This window comes from Oncorhynchus gorbuscha, linkage group LG22 (assembly GCF_021184085.1).
Source record: "Oncorhynchus gorbuscha isolate QuinsamMale2020 ecotype Even-year linkage group LG22, OgorEven_v1.0, whole genome shotgun sequence".
NCBI lineage: Eukaryota > Metazoa > Chordata > Actinopteri > Salmoniformes > Salmonidae > Oncorhynchus > Oncorhynchus gorbuscha.
Window position 1 is genome coordinate 50,247,964 of NC_060194.1, and position 19,153 is coordinate 50,267,116.

The 19,153-nt window shown below is 45.8% G+C and overlaps 2 protein-coding genes and 2 non-coding genes across 4 annotated transcripts; all 4 read left to right on the forward strand.

The window, feature by feature from the left end:
* Nucleotides 1–3,945: 3,945 nt before the first annotated feature.
* Nucleotides 3,946–9,076, forward strand: rps8a (ribosomal protein S8a). Its single transcript, XM_046320864.1, has 6 exons — nucleotides 3,946–3,998; nucleotides 4,823–4,929; nucleotides 5,209–5,308; nucleotides 5,888–6,063; nucleotides 8,338–8,467; nucleotides 8,926–9,076. The coding sequence occupies exons 1-6, from the start codon at nucleotides 3,995–3,997 to the stop codon at nucleotides 9,033–9,035; spliced, it is 627 nt and encodes a 208-aa protein (XP_046176820.1). The 5' UTR covers nucleotides 3,946–3,994; the 3' UTR covers nucleotides 9,036–9,076.
* LOC124010262 lies at nucleotides 4,998–5,104 on the forward strand. Its single transcript, XR_006834398.1, has one exon. It is a non-coding gene; the product is annotated as a small nucleolar RNA SNORD46 (small nucleolar RNA).
* Nucleotides 5,385–5,453, forward strand: LOC124010261. Its single transcript, XR_006834397.1, has one exon. It is a non-coding gene; the product is annotated as a small nucleolar RNA SNORD38 (small nucleolar RNA).
* A 2,443-nt stretch (nucleotides 9,077–11,519) lies between the features above and the next one.
* On the forward strand, nucleotides 11,520–18,689 carry acadm (acyl-CoA dehydrogenase medium chain). Its single transcript, XM_046320855.1, has 11 exons — nucleotides 11,520–11,647; nucleotides 12,319–12,424; nucleotides 13,127–13,224; nucleotides 13,377–13,547; nucleotides 13,977–14,057; nucleotides 15,553–15,683; nucleotides 15,874–15,982; nucleotides 16,451–16,591; nucleotides 16,841–16,936; nucleotides 17,381–17,629; nucleotides 18,153–18,689. The coding sequence occupies exons 1-11, from the start codon at nucleotides 11,633–11,635 to the stop codon at nucleotides 18,222–18,224; spliced, it is 1,269 nt and encodes a 422-aa protein (XP_046176811.1). The 5' UTR covers nucleotides 11,520–11,632; the 3' UTR covers nucleotides 18,225–18,689.
* The last annotated feature ends 464 nt before the right edge of the window (nucleotides 18,690–19,153 follow it).

Genomic DNA, 19,153 nt, shown 5'->3' on the forward strand with positions numbered 1-19,153 from the left:
GATATAGTTAGGGCAGAGTGGCGCTTTATTATGGACAGACTTCTTAGTATTTTAGCTACTGTTGTATCAATATGTTTTGACCATGACAGTTTACAATCCAGGGTTATGTTTCACTATGTTGGATCGCTCCAATATATTGGTATCACTCCGCGGCGGAGAGATACATCTGACGTAAGGATGTACAGATTCATTCCCATGTACACCTGTGTCACATTTACATTTAAGTCATTTAGCAGACGCGTCACGGCTGGGGTCCGCCCCTATAAATAGACCCCATGGCCGCGAAACATGTTCTCTTTCATTTTCTCAGCGGACGTCCGTATGGTTTGAGGTTCAAACGTTATGAAGTTCGCTTGGTAAGTGTAATATCTTGCGTGGACGTATACTCACTGGCTGTTTGCAGCTGTCCACATGGCCAAGCCCCTCCTCTTGAGAGTCTGCACTCAGCTGCGAGAGGTTGATCTGTATCTTCCGTCCGTGGTTTGTCGTGCTAGTGTTTCGTTGACGTTACACTACGACTCTGTGTGCCTCCTGGCTTGTGTTGTGAATTGCTTAACATGCTGTTGGTTTATCTGCTAAGTTTTTTTTCTTCCCACATACATAATATAAGAGTGTCGTGGTGGACTTCCACTACATTGAGACATTACGTTTGGAGTTCCTTAACAGAGTTACTCCATATGGTGCTGTTTCTACTGCTTGGATATGAAACCAGCGAGGTAATATTACAGTTGGCGTTAACAAATTATAATTTTAAACTCGCATATTAGATCCATTACCTGGTTGCCGTTTTGTCTGCCTGTTTTTCCCACAGAGGTGTTCCCCATTTTTGCAGAGGTACTGGGTAATGTATCCCTCCAAGTGGGTCACGACAAACTCTCCCAGGGCGTTGTACCTCTGCTCCGTGGCCTCGCTGGCTTGGCTGGGTTTATTATGGCTTCCCTTTGTGACAGGTGTGATGGTGGCATCCCCTCTGGAGCCCTTCATACCTCGTGCCTGGGCAGAGGGGAGCGGGCCATGATGCAGGTGGTTACCTCCCGGCGCCATCTCTGGCTGGCCCAATCCCATCTGCCAACTGCTCTCCAGAGCACATTTTCCACTCTCCCCATCACCCCAGTGCTGACCTTTTGGCACAGGGGTTAATGACATTCTGGAGCAGACTGATGAGGTTCGTAGGGAGACTCTGAGAAGGTTCATGCCACCACCTCAGGGGTCCAAGGCAGACGGACGACGACGGGGTCCCCCTCCTGCCCCTTCGCCTCGTGCTGAGGAACGACGGTGGGGTCCCCCTCCTGCCTCTTGCTGAGGAACGACGGTGGGGTCCCCCTCCTGCCCCTTCGCCTCGTGCTGAGGAACGACGGTGGGATCCCCCTCCTGCCCCTTCGCCTCGTGCTGAGGAACGACGGTGGGGTCCCCCTCCTGCCCCTTCGCCTCTTGCTGAGGAACGACGGTGGGATCCCCCTCCTGCCCCTTCGCCTCTTGCTGAGGAACGACGGTGGGGTCCCCCTCCTGCCCCTTCGCCTCTTGCTGAGGAACGACGGTGGGATCCCCCTCCTGCCCCTTCGCCTCGTGCTGAGGAACGACGGTGGGGTCCCCCTCCTGCCCCTTCGCCTCGTGCTGAGGAACGACGGTGGGGTCCCCCCCTCCTGCCCCTTCGCCTCGTGCTGAGGAACGACGGTGGGGTCCCCCTCCTGCCCCTTCGCCTCGTGCTGAGGAACGACGGTGGGGTCCCCCTCCTGCCCCTTCGCCTCGTGCTGAGGAACGACGGTGGGGTCCCCCTCCTGCCCCTTCGCCTCGTGCTGAGGAACGACGGTGGGGTCCCCCTCCTGCCCCTTCGCCTCGTGCTGAGGAACGACGGTGGGGTCCCCCTCCTGCCCCTTCGCCTCGCCTCTTGCTGAGGAACGACGGTGGGGTCCCCCTCCTGCCCCTTCGCCTCTTGCTGAGGAACGACGGTGGGGTCCCCCTCCTGCCCCTTCGCCTCTTGCTGAGGAACGACGGTGGGGTCCCCTCCTGCCCCTTCGCCTCTTGCTGAGGAACGACGGTGGGGTCCCCCTCCTGCCCCTTCGCCTCTTGCTGAGGAACGACGGTGGGGTCCCCCTCCTGCCCCTTCGCCTCTTGCTGAGGAACGACGGTGGGGTCCCCCTCCTGCCCCTTCGCCTCTTGCTGAGGAACGACGGTGGGGTCCCCCTCCTGCCCCTTCGCCTGAGGAACGACGGTGGGGTCCCCTCCGTGCTGAGCTGAGGAACGACGGTGGGGTCCCGGTGGGGTCTCCTGCCCCTTCGCCTCGTGCTGAGGAACGACGGTGGGGTCCCCCTCCTGCCCCTTCGCCTCTTGCTGAGGAACGACGGTGGGGTCCCCCTCCTGCCCCTTCGCCTCTTGCTGAGGAACGACGGTGGGGTCCCCCTCCTGCCCCTTCGTCTCGTGCTGAGGAACAACGGTGGGGTCCCCCTCCTGCCCCTTCGCCTCGTGCTGAGGAACGACGGTGGGGTCCCCCTCCTGCCCCTTCGCCTCTTGCTGAGGAACGACGGTGGGGTCCCCCTCCTGCCCCTTCGCCTCTTGCTGAGGAACGACGGTGGGGTCCCCCTCCTGCCCCTTCGCCTCTTGCTGAGGAACGACGGTGGGGTCCCCCTCCTGCCCCTTCGCCTCGTGCTGAGGAACGACGGTGGGGTCCCCCTCCTGCCCCTTCGCCTCGTGCTGAGGAACGACGGTGGGGTCCCTCCTGCCCCTTCGCCTCGTGCTGAGGAACGACGGTGGGGTCCCCCTCCTGCCCCTTCGCCTCTTGCTGAGGAACGACGGTGGGGTCCCCCTCCTGCCCCTTCGCCTCTTGCTGAGGAACGACGGTGGGGTCCCCCTCCTGCCCCTTCGCCTCGTGCTGAGGAACGACGGTGGGGTCCCCCTCCTGCCCCTTCGCCTCGTGCTGAGGAACGACGGTGGGGTCCCCCTCCTGCCCCTTCGCCTCTTGCTGAGGAACGACGGTGGGGTCCCCCTCCTGCCCCTTCGCCTCTTGCTGAGGAACGACGGTGGGGTCCCCCTCCTGCCCCTTCGCCTCTTGCTGAGGAACGACGGTGGGGTCCCCCTCCTGCCCCTTCGCCTCGTGCTGAGGAACGACAGTGGGGAGGGGCACAGCGTGTGGTGGAACAACAACCTGTCAACCATCACCTCCATGGGGACGTGACTTGAGGGACCAAGGCGCTCGGGGCGCCAGACGAAAGGCGGGCCCCGGCAGGACCCCTGACACACCTTTTCCCTGCCTCTGCTGGGTGCTAGAGGAAAATGATGTAGAGAACGTGTGTCGCGGCCATGGGGTCTATGTATAGGGGCGGACCCCAGCAGTGACACAGGTGCACACTGGAGTAAATCTGTAAATCCTCACGTCGGCTGTATCCCTCCGCCGCGGAGTGATACCAATATATTGGAGTGATCCATATAGCTCGCATAACCATGGTTACATACGTAATATTTGTTACTCCAAGCAGTTTAGTCATCTCAACTTGCTAAATATCCACATTATTTATTACAAGATGTAGTTGAGGTTTAGTGTATGATTTGTCCAAAATACAATGCTATTAGTTTTAGGAATAATTAGGGTTAACTTAAGGTGGTTGAGAGAATGCCGAGTGTGTGCAAAGCTATCAAGGTAAATGGGGGCTTCATTGAAGAATCTCAAATATAAAATATATTTTGATTTAGCACTTTTTTTTGGTTACAACATGATTCTATGTTATTTCATAGTTTTGATGCCTTCCCTATTATTGTACAATGTAGAAAATAGTCAAACTAAACTCTGGATTGAGGCTTGTCCAAGTATAAATCTCTGCAGTAATAGTTTTGGGGCTTTCTAGTTTATCCTGGGTGGTGCACACTCGCAGATGGCGGCAGTCAACGTTTCAGTTTGCGCTCATGGATTTCTAGAGTTATCGTACAGTCTCGCGATATCTGACACCTTCAAACTTCCCCATGAACCTTTGCGTGTTCTCTTTCCAGCCGTCGCCTGAGAATGGGTACGTGTTTTCATCCTCCGGTCGCTGAGAGAATCCTTGTCCATCACTTGTTTTACATCAGGAATATAACTATAATGGTTTGACAGATTACTTTTTATTTGAATATCTTACTGGAATGTTGTTGAATTGCACTAATATCACCATAGAGGATTGTTTTTCACTGAATTATTGTAAAAGGATGTCATGTTACAAGATGGCTGCTCATGGGCTAGTCTAGCTGACTTGCAAGTGAGCATTTGCAGATGGTTCTCAAATTGCACTGTCGCTTGTTTTGGTAGTTACCTAGTTTGGTGTACCTTAAACCTAACACACATGGCTATGTTGCGTTGTTTTGGTAGACATTTAGCTGCCAAGTCTTCCTCGTTCGCTAGGGATTTTAGTTGTAAGCTAGCGATAGGCCTCTGGATAAGTTTAATATTTTTTACATTCTCAATTTAGTACCTCCTAGTACCTCTACTAATTAATCTATATATCGACTAAATCTTTGCATGCTTACGAAGAAATGTGTATCTACAGGACTATGATCAGTGATTTAACGGGATAACGTTACTCTTAGTACTGTGCTGATGTTGGGCAATGGCTACTCAGAATCACGCTAGCTTAGGCTAACGTGCTAGCCTTACCTAGGTAGTGGTTCACTCTATTCGGAGAAGCCTTGTGTTTGAGTGAATATGATGACAATTAGGTTTCCGAGATTACTGTGCGGATAACCACCTTGGAGAACTGACACTCGCAAGCACAATGGCTTCCTTAGGCTTTAGTGCTTTTTGTTTTTGTTGCAGAGTTCGCATCTTTCTCACTAGTGTCTTGTTTCTGTGGCCCAGGTATCTCTAGGGACAACTGGCATAAACGCCGCAAGACCGGCGGCAAACGCAAACCCTACCACAAGAAGAGGAAGTATGAACTGGGTCGCCCCCCTGCAAACACAAAGGTGAAGACGCTGACCACGTGTATCGGTATTGTGGACAGTAGCTAGTAAAATAAGGTTTGATTATTTGTGGTGTGGATGATTACAAATTGACCATAGGTAGGTCTGTTTTGACCGTTTTGGTTAAAGTTTAAGGACCTACCAATGACCCGGACTGTCATAGTTACACTGACACACCTATGCCAAACAATGGGGTACATGTGGCCACCAGGTATCCCTATACATAATGCAATCACTCGTGATTTAGTTGGTTTCCACTTTTTTTTAATGCTTCTCTTCTAGATTGGACCTCGCCGTATTCACACAGTGAGGACCCGCGGTGGCAATAAGAAGTACCGCGCTCTGAGGGTCGACGTGGGTAACTTCTCGTGGGGCTCTGAGTGTAAGTTTCCATACGGTTGTTCTCCTATGGATATCAGCTGTACACACTGGTTAAATCTGTAAGGGTGTCGTGAGTCTTTCAATGACTATATTCATGTCCAGTTCTGCTACTGAATGTTTGTGACGATATTTGTGACTCTGAGAAAGACAAAAGCTAGATTCACTCATGTAACGCAATGTGTTTTGAGAGCTCAAATTAATTTCACGTGATTTACCACCTACATGTGTGCATTTGGCCATAATGCTACTTTTGAAATGTTAGCTGAACATAACATGTAACAATTTCCAACATTTTACTGAGTAAAAATAAACATTCAATTGAAATGAATTCATTAGGCCCTGATCGATCGATTTCACACAACTGGGAATACAGATACCTTAAAGGTTGAGAGAGATACGGATTATATTTCAGTTCTTGAAACGTGACCAACGTTTGGTGTAAATTTTGCCATTTTAAAGCTACTTAAAAATGCTCATGGGCCTGTTTATTTCTAGACTGTGCTTGAACCCCTGTTTCATCACTGCAGTAATATTACCACTACACACAGGTGGGAATTTTGATATTGTGTTCATTTTGCAGGCTGCACTCGTAAGACCAGGCTCATTGATGTGGTGTACAACGCCTCCAACAACGAGTTGGTGAGAACCAAGACCTTGGTGAAGAACTGCATCGTTCTCGTCGACAGCCTGCCTTACAGGCAGTGGTATGAGGCCCACTTCGCCACTCCTCTGGGACGCAAGAAGGGAGCCAAGCTGGTACGTACAAGACCCAAGTGGCTCCTGGGTAGTGCACTGGTTTTGAATTGAACAAAGATCTATAATTTGAATTGAACAAAGATGTATAACTGCAACATGTAAAGTGTTGGTTCCATGTTTTAACCTCTGTAGGGTAGGTGAGACTCTTAACGTCCCACCAGGCCAACGTGAGGTGACATTGCAGAGCGCTAACATTCTAAACACACCATTCGTTGTTTTAAACATTCTTGTAAATACATGTATTTTTACATCGTTTAAAAGATGAACGTCTTGTTAATCCAGCCGCTTTGTCAGATTTCAAAAAGGCTTTACAGCGAAAGCAAACCATGCGATTTTCTGAGGACGGCTCCCTGCACACGAGTATTACTAGTATTTTTCCAACCAAGAATTAGCGTCACGAAAGTCAGAAATAACAAAATAAATCGCGTACCTTTGAAGATCTTCGTCTGTTGGCAATGCCAGGTGTCCTAGCTACATCCATTTTTATAGCCTAACACAACATGTGTTATATTCTCCTGCATTCAATACACATTTCCACAAAATTGTGTTTTTCCTTTCAAATGATACAAAGAATATGCATATCCTTGCTTCTGGGCTTGAGCTACAGGCAGTTACATTAGGGTATGTCTTTAGGTGGAAATTTAGAAGGGGGTGTGTACCCCGACGAAGTTAATGAGCTGAAATAAAAGACACCTTCCCTCAATTTTGTTCAATCCTTTACATCCCTTGTTAGTGAGCATTTCTCATTTACCAAGATCTGACACCTGACAGGTGTGGAATATCAAGCAGCATGATCATTACACAGGTACACCTTGTGCTGTGGACAATAAAAGGGTTCTCTAAAATGTACAGTTCTGTCAACACAACACCAGACGTTTCCAGTTGAGGGAGGGTGCAATTAGCTTGCTGACTGCAAGAATGTCCACCAGGGCATTTAATGTTCACTTCTCTATCATAAGGGGTTTCGGTGGGTAAATGCTCACCTTCGACGGCAACTGGCATCATGTGCTCTTTACGGATGAATCCTGTGTTTCAACTGTACCGGGCCGAGCGTGTATTGTCGTGTGGGTGAGCGGTGTGCTGATGTCGCCGTTGTGAACAGAGTTCCCCGTGGTGGGGTTATGGTATGGGCAGGCATAAGCTGCAGACACAATCTCATTTTATTGGCGGCAATTTGAATGCACAGATAACGTGACAAGCTCCAGAGGCCAGTTGTCGTGCCATTCATCCGCCGTCATCACCTCCGACATGTCGCCCATTGAGCATGTTTGGGATGCTCTGGGTCGACTTGTACCACATGTTCCAGTTTCTGCCAATCAAATGTATTTATGTAGCCCTTCGTACATCAGCTGATATCTCAAAGTGCTGTACAGAAACCCAGCCTAAAACCCCAAACGGCAAGCAATGCAGGTGTAGAAGCACGCCAATATCCAGCAACTTCACACAGACATTGAAGAGGAGTAGGAAAACATTCCACAGGCCACAATCAACGGCCTGATCAACTCCGTGTGAAGGAGATGTGTCGCTGCTGCATCAGGAAAATGGTCACACCAGATACTGACTGGTTCTGATCCAATCCCTACCTCTTTATTAAGGTATCTGTGACTAACAGATGCAGATCTGTATTCCCAGTCATGTGGAATCCATAGATTAGGGCCCAGTGAAATTATTTAAATTGACTGATTTCCTTATGTACTGTCATCTAAGTAAAAATGGATGTGCCGTTTCTATATTGTGTAGAACAGTTGACAGCTTGCTGTTGTCCCAAATGGCAACCTAATTCCTTTAAATATGCGGCTTTTGGCCACAGCGTCAGTATCCACTACAACCTGTCGACAGAAGCCTTAGTGTAGAGTACTACTTTCACTAACGGACACTAGCTGACAGCTGAGTCCCAAAAGAGTACTACTTTCACTAACGGACACTAGCTGACAGCTGAGTCCCAAAGCCAGTACACTATTCCCTTATTTGTTCTTGTTAAACATTGTCAATGTGTTTATAATATTGGGTATTTTGATGGAGATGCCGTTGTCCATTTCTGTTACAGAATGACCTTGGCTTTTATCGCCAGAACTGAGTGAAACTAAATATACTGGTTATTTAATTTTGGAGACAAATTGTGTTAGCAGGCCGGGGCTCAACTGCAGGTATAAACGGTTCTGTGAAATGTTTTTCTGCAGACTCAACGGTGCAGTACAATGTACTTGAAATCGTACTAGTGTTCCATTGGTGCCCGTCATTAATCGCCTAACGTCTTTATTTCCTGTGTTTTAGACTCCCGAGGAGGAAGAGGTGATCAACAAGAAGAGGTCGAAGAAGATTCAGAAGAAGTTTGACGAGCGTAAGAAGAACTGCAAGATCAGCCCTCTCCTGGAAGAACAGTTCATGCAGGGGAAACTCCTCGGTGAGTCTCCGACCTCTGTTTCTACTGGGCAGCACTGTGCTGATTTTAAAAGGTCAAAGTTGACTTGTATCAGTGCTCCTAGTCTGAAGTGCTTGATACATATACTCCAGGTACTAGTTATTGTGGTTTGTCTGGGTACTCACGGCGTATGCAGGGCAGGCTTAGTTTCCCAGACATGCAGAAACACTCGTGAGGGGTATCTAATAATGCTTGTTAGTCTTGGTCAGAGATGTCTGATTCGTTCCTCCCAAGCACTAACACCTTATTGACCGAACTTCCATCAGCTGAGTCGTGTGGTGCTGGGCTTGTAACAGGTGTGAGGAACACTGCATTACAACGTGACATCTGAATCCTCAAGGACAAAATCCCATTGTCAATTTTCTGATGGGACTTCTGTTAACTTCTAATTGGTGTTTCTTCTCTGACTTGGTAATGATTGTTCTCTCTCTCTCTCCCAGCCTGCATTGCCTCCAAGCCCGGCCAGTGCGGCAGGGTGGATGGCTACATTTTGGAGGGCAAGGAGCTGGAGTTCTACCTGAGGAAGATCAAGGCCAAGAAGGGCAAATAGATCCGCTGTTTAATACCATGTCAATAAAAACACAAAAGTCCCACAAGCTTCTAGGTCTTTTATTTTTTAGATGTATCTACTCAACCTTACACCCGGACAGGAAACGTTGAATGTGCCGGCGTTGTCCAATTTACTCCCACCTGTTAATAAAACATTCCGTCCACGCTGCCTGTCAACAGCTTATTTGAGCTGTTCTTGCCATCATATGGACTTGGGTCTTTTACCAAATAGTGCTATCTTCTGTATACCACCTCTACCATGTCACAACACAACTGATTGGCTCAAACGCATGATGAAGGAAAGAAATTACTCAAATTAACTTTTGACAAGGCACATCTGTTAATTGAAATGCCTTCCAGGTGACTACCTCAAGAATCTGGTTGAGAGAATGCCAAGAGTGCAAAGCTGTCATGAAGGCAAAGGGTGGCTACTTTGAATCTGAAATATAAAATATATTTTGATTTGTTGTTTTTTTGTTACTACATGATTTCATGTGTTATTTCAGTTTTGATTCTATGTAGTAAAATAAAACCCTGGAATGAGTAGTTTTGTCCAAACTTTTGACTGGTACTGTAAATGTACTTTTTAGGTCCCAAAATGGATGTAGCAACTACAGATGAAATGCATATCCATGCAACACCATTTTCTTCAGGAAATGTACTTTTCTATACTAAACAAAAATATAAACTCAACATGTAACAATTTCATAGATTTTTTCTGAGTTACAGATCATATAAGGAAATCGGTCAATTGAAATAAATACATTCGGCCCTAATCTATAGATTTCACATGACTGGGAATAAAGGTATGTGTCTGTTGGTCACAGATACTGAACCTTAAAAAAATATTTTGTCACTATATTTTTGTGCAATCAAATTGCCATCGATAAAATTAAATTGTGTTTGTTGTCCATATTTTATGTATTTTATGTCTGCCCATACCGTCAACCCATTGTCATCACGAGGCACTCTGTTCACAGAGTTTATCTCAGCAAACAGCTTCCCTACATGACTTCATACACGTGGTCTGCAGTTGTGAGGCCGGTTGGATGTACTGCCAAATTCTCAAACACCACGTGGGAGGCGGCTTATGGTAGAGAAAGGAACATTAAATTCTCTGGCAACAGCCAATGGTGGACATTCCTTCAGTAAACATACCAATTGCGCAATCCCTCAAAACTTGACACATCTGTCGCATTGTGTTGTGTGACAAAACTGCACATTTTAGTGGCATTTTATTGTCCCCAGCACAAGCACTGTGTATTTATCATGCTATTTAATGAGCTCCTTGATATGCAACACCTGTCAGATTATCTTGTCAAAGGAGCAATGCTCACTAACATTTGAGAGAAGCTTTTTTGTGTGCATGGAAAATGTCTGCAATCTTTTATTTCAACTCATGAACCATGGGACCAACATTTTACATGTTGCGTTTATATTTTTGTTCAGTGTAGTTTGTACTACGAATGGTAGGCTGAGGACACACTGCATCGACCTCTGCTCTGATAGCCGTGAGGCTCATAGAACGTCACACAACCATTAATCAGGCTGTGTGAGGTACTGTATATATTGTACAACCTGTCGTTTTCCATTCCGTGCAAGGTGTAACTTTCCAGGAAATTGCATTTTCCCACTTTGCTTGATCTTGACCTTGTTGTATAATTATGACAGGACAAGAGTTTATCTTGTCTATATTATAACTACCCTTGCCATGATCACATTCCTGACTTATCCAACATGATACATAAAGGTTATAAAATATCTCTAAGGAAAATATGTGATTTTAAGATTATGTTATATAATTGTATTTAATATAATTCACTAATTTGTTCACAATCAAATAACATCATTATTGTTCTTACACAAACTGTGGTTAGTATATACAAATGTAAATGATTGAATACAGCATTTAATACAATTATTTTGAATGATTTATTTTGTAAAATGAGAATATTGTGTTTTATTGTAATGGATATCTGCACAGAGGAAACGACGAAGCAAGAGGGTTTACTCCGCCCAAAATCTGTTCACGAAAATAAAACCCTGAAGTGAGGAATGTTTATACGGAAGTCAATAAGCACGTTTCCATCCACAATTTTTATGCAGTAAAGTCATACAATATATTTTTTTAAATCACGACAGCTGTGATCAGAAACAGGACGCTCCGGTACAATTGTACGAATGCCGACAGATAATGTATTTTCTTTATGCGTATTTTAGAATATTCGCATGAAAAAAAGTCGCCAATTGTTTTGAAACCCAGCTAATGAAAACGTTTCGAATTTGGTCAACAACAAATTGCTAATTTTCTTATTGGCTAGAATGGTCCCGCCTGATCTCGCCTGTCTTCCATCTCTGAGGACATTGTCCTCAGAGAAATATTTATAAATATCGGTCACTCGTCTATCTTGCCAATATTATCGAAGGTCTTTGTCTTAGGTAAGAAACTAGGTGAAAAGTCATCTCCCGACAGACATAACGTCATGTGACAAAACCCGCAGCCCTGATTGGATGAAACATGTATTTTTCTGGTAGGACGAACGTGACGTGTGTACTCAAGGATTTTACGACACGGACGTCTGTAGTGCAACAATAGCGATGCTTTTCAACAAGGTAAAATACAGCTAGTAAACAAGTAATTGACATGCTTTAATAGTTAATTAAGATGTATTTAAGCATTGACAGGTTTCTCGAGAAATCAAGATCTTTTCACATTTGGCAGTTGTCTTACTAGCCGAGAAAAGGCAGCTAGCGTTAAGTTAGCTAGCTAGCTATAACGTTAATTAATGCCTAACGTTAGTGTGAAAAGCATTGGTTCCTTTCTGCGCCACATGTACATGTTAGCTTTCTTATAGATTTATAGCTTTTGCCGTTTGTTGTGAAAACGTGTTGTAAACTAGCTAGTAGACGTGACGTATCTAACCCCATATTCAAACCATTTCAATCAACCTCTTGGTGTTGTCAATTGTTGACGTTTTAAAGTTCTGACATTCTTGTACACATTCTAACAACTGTAGACCAGAAGTAAAGATCCCTCTAAAATCCACTAGAAATAGTAACATTTGACGTACCTATAGTACTATGCATGTATTCATTAGCTAGTGGGATGAGGTCTCTTTTTGTGTCCCAAATGGCACCCTATTACTTATGGGCCCAGTAGTGCACTACATGGGGAATAAGGTGCCATTTGGCACGTAATCACTGTGTCGCCTTGGCCCTTGCACAGCCATAAGCTTATAGTAGTTGTTGATATGTTCTATGCCCTCGCCCCATCTCTCCTCAAGGCTCTGAGAGGGGGCGTGCAGTCTGTCCTGCGGCTCCAGAGTACCAATGCTGCAGCTGTGGCCGCTACCAGCTCTCAGAATGCTCCGTCAACCGGGTTCTGCTTTGGTGAGTACTGGCCAGGGCTCTCTGCGAGCAGCTGTCGGGACAGGGCTCTCTGTGAGCAGCTGCTGGGACGGGGCTCTCTGCGAGCAGCTGGCGGGACGGGGCTCTGCGAGCAGCTGCTGGGACAGGGGGCTCTCTGTGAGCAGCTGCTGGGACGGGGCTCTCTGCGAGCAGCTGGCGGGACGGGGCTCTCTGCGAGCAGCTGCTGGGACAGGGGCTCTCTGCGAGCAGCTGCTGGGACAGGGGCTCTCTGCGAGCAGCTGCTGGGACAGGGGCTCTCTGCGAGCAGCTGCTGGGACAGGGGGCTCTCTGCGAGCAGCTGCTGGGACAGGGGGCTCTCTGCGAGCAGCTGCTGGGACAGGGGGCTCTCTGCGAGCAGCTGCTGGGACAGGGGGCTCTCTGCGAGCAGCTGCTGGGACAGGGGGCTCTCTGCGAGCAGCTGCTGGGACAGGGGGCTCTCTGCGAGCAGCTGCTGGGACAGGGGGCTCTCTGCGAGCAGCTGCTGGGACAGGGGGCTCTCTGCGAGCAGCTGCTGGGACAGGGGGCTCTCTGCGAGCAGCTGCTGGGACAGGGGGCTCTCTGCGAGCAGCTGCTGGGACAGGGGGCTCTCTGCGAGCAGCTGCTGGGACAGTGTCAATGCATACCTGTGTATTTATAGACTTCCTGTCTCTCTCTCTCTCCCTCCCTCTGTCTGACTATCAACAGAGATGACAGACCAGCAGAAAGAGTTCCAGGAGCTAGCCAGGAAGTTTTCCCGGGAGGAGATTGTCCCTGTTGCAGCAGCCTACGACAGGAGTGGAGAAGTGAGTAGAAGACATCAACCTGGTGCTCTGGTCTTTCCCAGCCTGTTTGTATACCAAGCAGTGGCATGCTGTCATTGGAACAGAGTAGCTGTCAGTCCAGTCAGCAGCTGCTTCCTATTGGACCACATACCCTAACCCTTTTTATCCCACAGTATCCTTTCCCCATCATCAAGAGAGCATGGGAGCTGGGCCTGATGAACTCTCACATTCCAGAGGACTGTGGTGGAATGGGTCTGGGCATATTTGACTCCTGCCTCATCACAGAAGAGCTGGCCTATGGTTGCACAGGAGTTCAGACTGCTATCGAAGCCAACTCTCTCGGTGTAAGTTCACATTGTCATTGAGCTGTAAAACTATAAAGAGTTGAAAAACCTAAGATTTGAATCCAGGTTGATTTAAAAAAAAAACAATTTTATATATATATTTTTTTAAATATATATATTTTTATACATGTATAATGGATACATGGCTAATTATGTCTTAAAATAATCCTGCTGTGAAATGGAGGCTCATAGTGGCTGTTGGTGTGAAATACTGTCATCTTGTAACCCTGGTTCATTCAGAGTTCTTAGGCTGGTAAAGGTCAGACTTCCCCCAAATTCTCTGTTTTTTTTCTAGAAAACCTGTTTGGAGGATTCCTAGATTTCCTGCTTATTCTGGAAAACTATTGGAATTGTGAGGAGAAAAACAAAGTGACTGTATTTTTGCAACCCAATACAGGCTTAAAGAGCTCTTCTGTTTCTTCCTCACAGCAAATGCCAGTGATCATAGCCGGTAATGATTTCCAGAAGAAGAAGTACCTGGGCAGAATGACAGAGGAACCTCTCATGTGTGTAAGTGTTCATATGAAATACAAGAAGGAATTAGGGATATGACAAGTGAAAACATTTATTCATTGTTTTCTGTTAAAATGATAAAAATATTTTAAAAATCCCAGTGAATTCACAATGCAGATATCCATATGGTTCTGTTCTGTTTGAGTCATGGTTAAGCAATGCAACTGTACTGCTGCTACAGTACCTCGATACAATCTCGTGATGTTAGCATTTGACCGATTTGTCATTAAACTTCTCAAAAGTATAGCCATACAGTACTTCACTGTTGTCGCTTTGCCTTTCTCTGTCAGTTATCCAACCGTTAATGTCCATAAGGAAGACGTAGTGGTGGAGAGTCGACTCCCGTTTCCCAATGTCAAGATTTGATTCCACTAGAAATTGACTCCTAAGATTTGGTATTTTTGGAATGGAGGAAACTGATTGATTGCGTTTTTTTTACGAGAACACAAACGCTCACATATTGTATAGCGAGAGAAGGGAGGGACACTGTATAGTAGGGCCAGGGTATCGCGATACTCGTCAGTATCGTGGCAAGGATACAAAACACGAAGCAGATTGAACTTCTTTATGAAAACAGCCTTGATGCTGGAAACGCACATCATGATGATGTCATCCAGAGGATTTACGTTTAAACAGACATTTTTTAAAATTGGTTTTCCGTTAAAACGATTCTAAAAAAAAATATCATAAAATTCTACATGAATTTACAATGCAGAATAATTCTCTGATTAGGAATGTATGATCGCTAGGGACAGGCAATGAAGTTCTATCTACTAAATGTTATTTGTCACGTGCTGAATACAACAGTTACTTACAAGCCCTTAATTATTTACAACAATACAGTTTTTTAATTAAATAGCATTAAGAAAACAAACTAAAGTAAAAAAAAAAAAAAAAGTTGCACAATATTTAAATGACAATAACGAGGCTATATACAGGTTGAACTAGTACCGTGTCAATATGCGGGGGTACAGGTTAGTCCACGACCCTTTCCAGAGACAGACTACAGCTACAGTAACATGGCAAAAGCAACTTTTCAGACTATTTTAAGAAGTGCCGCATCTCTAGACGTACCTTTTCAGACAGTATATCTTCTCCGGCGTAAAGCGTTGTATTTGTTCCCTGACAACAATAAACATAGCTGATTAGTGTGTTGTTTCTGTAGGTAGATGTTTTATTTCCACTAAACGTCTTGGTAAGTCACGGTATTCAACAAACGTTTTAAAGTATATATTTTTTATTAGGAGAGAGTAGTTTGCCGCAGCTAGGTCCATATAATTTGATTGACCGTTCTGGTTACCTAGTGATGGACGCTAAGTCCTGCTTCAGAAGCTGTTCATCTCTCCAGAGAAGAGTTTCGTGTCTGCATTAAAAAAGCCGTAGTGTAGCCTACACTAACAGACAAACATGCCGAGGCGCTTTCAAGGCGCCACGTTCCATTATGTCTCAAAAATATAGTATGATAAGAAAATGCTGTGTGTTGACTTGACAGGCGTACGGAGTGACGGAGCCTGGCGCGGGCTCTGACGTGGCGGGCCTGAAGACGCGGGCGGAGAAGAAAGGAGACGAGTACGTTGTTAACGGTCAGAAGATGTGGATCACCAACGGAGGCAAAGCCAACTGGTGAGAGGAGAAACGCACACCACCATTTTAAAGTGATTTGTCAATAAAGACCATCTTCCTCCATGCTGAACACATTAATGCCCCTTTGTGGAATGAAATGTTTTCTCTATAAAAAAATATGATGTTTGTCTTTTAGTTTATTCCCAAGGCAGCATGTGGTGTGATAAAACAGTCTTCTTAATTCTCACAGGTATTTCCTGCTGGCCCGTACTGATGCTGACCCTAAGTGTCCAACCAGCAAGGCTTTCACAGGCTTCATCGTTGACGCGGATTCACCTGGAATACTAGTTGGCAGGAAGGTAAGGATCTAGTGCCTCAATGACCGATCAGTTATATCACTCTGTCACCACCATGCTTCGATCAACAATTCTACATAGTAGTGACTGGATCTATTCTTGTTGTTTTTGCGTAGACATGCCCAATTATTTAGCTAGCTAGAACTTATGAAATGACTTGTGTTTGCTGCAAACTGTAGAGGATCTGAGATTGGTGTCTGGACATATAATATTGATGTGTGTGTGTGTGTGTGTAGGAGTTGAACATGTACTTGTATTTTATTTTACTAGGCAATTCGGTTAAGAACAAATTCTTATTTACAATGATGGCCTAAGAACAGTGGGTTAACTGCCTGTTCAGGGGCAGAACGACAGATTTTTACCTTGTCAGTTCGGGGATTCGATCTAGCAACCTTTCGGTTACTGGTCCAACGCTCTAACCACTAGGTTACTATAGTAACCTATAATATTGCTGTGTGTCTCTGTGTGTAGGAGTTGAACATGGGTCAGCGGTGTTCAGACACCAGAGGAATCACCTTCGAGGACGTCCGGATACCCAAGGAGAACGTTCTGATTGGAGAAGGAGCTGGCTTCAAGATTGCCATGGGAGCCTTCGACAAGACCAGACCACCAGTGAGTCATGGTTTCCTAGACAACATGGCGGGCTGCATGTTTGACACCACTGACACAATTTCCGGAAACCATCCCAAAGTTTCCCAGAAATCCTGGCTAAAGGATTGCAGGGTTTCGTGCTTTTTCCCGACCTGAGTCCACAATATCTTCCCCGCTAAAAACCTGGGAATTGTGGGAAAGTTACCAGAATTTTAAAAACCTACCTGCTATATTATGAGTTAGTGACGAGACTTCCTCCTGTGCTTCCAGGTGGCAGCAGGCGCTACAGGTCTGGCTCAGAGAGCTCTGGATGAAGCCACTGGCTACGCTCTGGAGAGGAAGACCTTCGGGAAGCTCATCGCTGAGGTTCATCACTTTCACATTTCCACATTAGAAATGCATGAAGCCACGTCAGTATTAGGGTATTAGACTGTTGCCTTGGTGATAGTTGAAGAGATTCAGCCTCAGCAAGAACTCATTGACAATTTTGACCAAGTGCTTTGTAGTCCAGGAGTATTCTTCATCTTAGTCTGGGGAAACTGGCCCTAGTGCTCTAAGGTTTGACCTTTGACCTCATACCATTGATAATGCTACTGCAGTCTCCATTGAAAGTTATTTTTTTGTCAGGAGTAGTCTTAGTCTGGGGAAACTGGCAACAGTGCCATGTTCACCTCATAGCCGACATGATCCTTTATCCTACATATCAGAGGTTTATTCTCCATGGCATATCTGTCTGAAAGTTCTACAACGTTGCGTCCTACTGAACACATCTCAATACTCTTGAGGTTTGACAACCCCCCCTCCCCACAGCACCAGGCGGTGTCGTTCCTGTTGGCTGAGATGGCCATGAAGGTGGAGCTGGCCAGGATGGGCTGGCAGAGGTCAGCGTGGGAGGTTGACAACGGGAGGAGGAACACCTACTACGCCTCCATCGCTAAGGCATTCGCCGGGGACATCGCCAACCAGGTGGCCAGCGACGCCGTGCAGGTGTTTGGAGGAAACGGCTTCAACTCTGAATACCCCGTAGAGAAACTGATGAGGGATGCCAAGATCTACCAGGTGAGGGGGCAGTTCTACCTCATCAACTGTTTAAAAAAAAATTCTGTTAGAATAGCGAATGACCAATCAGTAGCCTGTACCACTATTGTTGTATGCATAAGAGTTATCTGACCAGGGCCTGTATGCAAAAAGCATCCGAGTGCTAGAACTCGTTTTCCCTTTTTAGCTCATAAGGACTAAGACTATGTGGATGGAGGGGACCTGATCCTAGATCAGCACTCCCACTTTTTGAGACTCTTTGAATTAGAGACCTGGATGAACTTGGGGGTCCTTAGCTTTACACTACTTCCTGGGTTGTGTTCAGACGTACATTACCACGTGAATGAACTTAACCAATCGTTTTTGGTTTCCGTTACAAAATGTTTAGCCACGTTGTGCCTCACTGAACACTTCCCTAGTCCGGTCAACTGGCTAGGGAAAAACTCCTGGCTTTTAATGAATGAAAACTGATATAAATGGGGGGGACGACGACGACTGATAAGACTTCATTGGAGACATTTTATGTCTGCTTGTTTAATTCCAGATCTATGAAGGCACAGCCCAGATCCAGAGGCTAATCATCTCCCGTGAACACTTCGGCAGGTTTAAGAAATGAGCTCCCAACACCTGTCAAGTCACTAGTCCCGTCCTCTCTGAATGAACACCTGTTGTCTTCCTTCTCGGTTCTGTTCTAACTACTTGTTGGTTTTTTAATAGTCATGATCAATACATATTTTGGGTGAATCAGATATGGCACACTATGCTTTTTTAATATAGTTCCCTACTTTTGACCAGAGGCTATGGTTAAAAGTAGTGCACTGCATAGGGAATAGGGTGCAATTTCAGACACACTTTGACTGAAGTGTGGAATGCAGTACAGAATGTGGCCTTCTGTCATCACAACACACCACATGCCTTGTTGCCCTTTGGTTTCAACGTTCAACTGTAGCTGGACTGTTTTAAAGGGCTTTGTGTGAAGAAGATTGTAACTTGTGAAAATATAACCGATCAAATGAGTTGGAAACGTAAAACCTCAACTTTATCAGCACTTTGTTGAACCGTAATAAACTATGTATACTGATTCACTTGTATTGTAATTATTACTTTCGTCATTGTACATGAAGACTATGATGAAGTCATGAACACCACACACTGACGTCACGCATTCAACATGTCTTAGATTTACGTTTTTATTTGTTCTAAATAAAACCACGTTTGATTCTTGCTTGAACAGTTCCAAGCAGTAAAATGTATTTGGCTGGCGTTCGTTACAGCAATATATCGGGCGTTAGCTAGAATGCTAACTAATGCATCCAAAATAGTTATTTTGCAAAGATCACAACCAAATATAATTAATTCTAGCTAACGCTGGATATATTGCTGTAACAAACGCTAGCCTTACTGCTTGGAATTGTTAAGTATAATGCAGTTGATTTGCGATGACAAGACATTCATACGAACCTTAAAATCAAATGATAATCCAAAAGCAGTGTAAGCAACCTGTAAATTGACTTTTTGCTGCGTTCTGCAAGAACTCCATCGTTT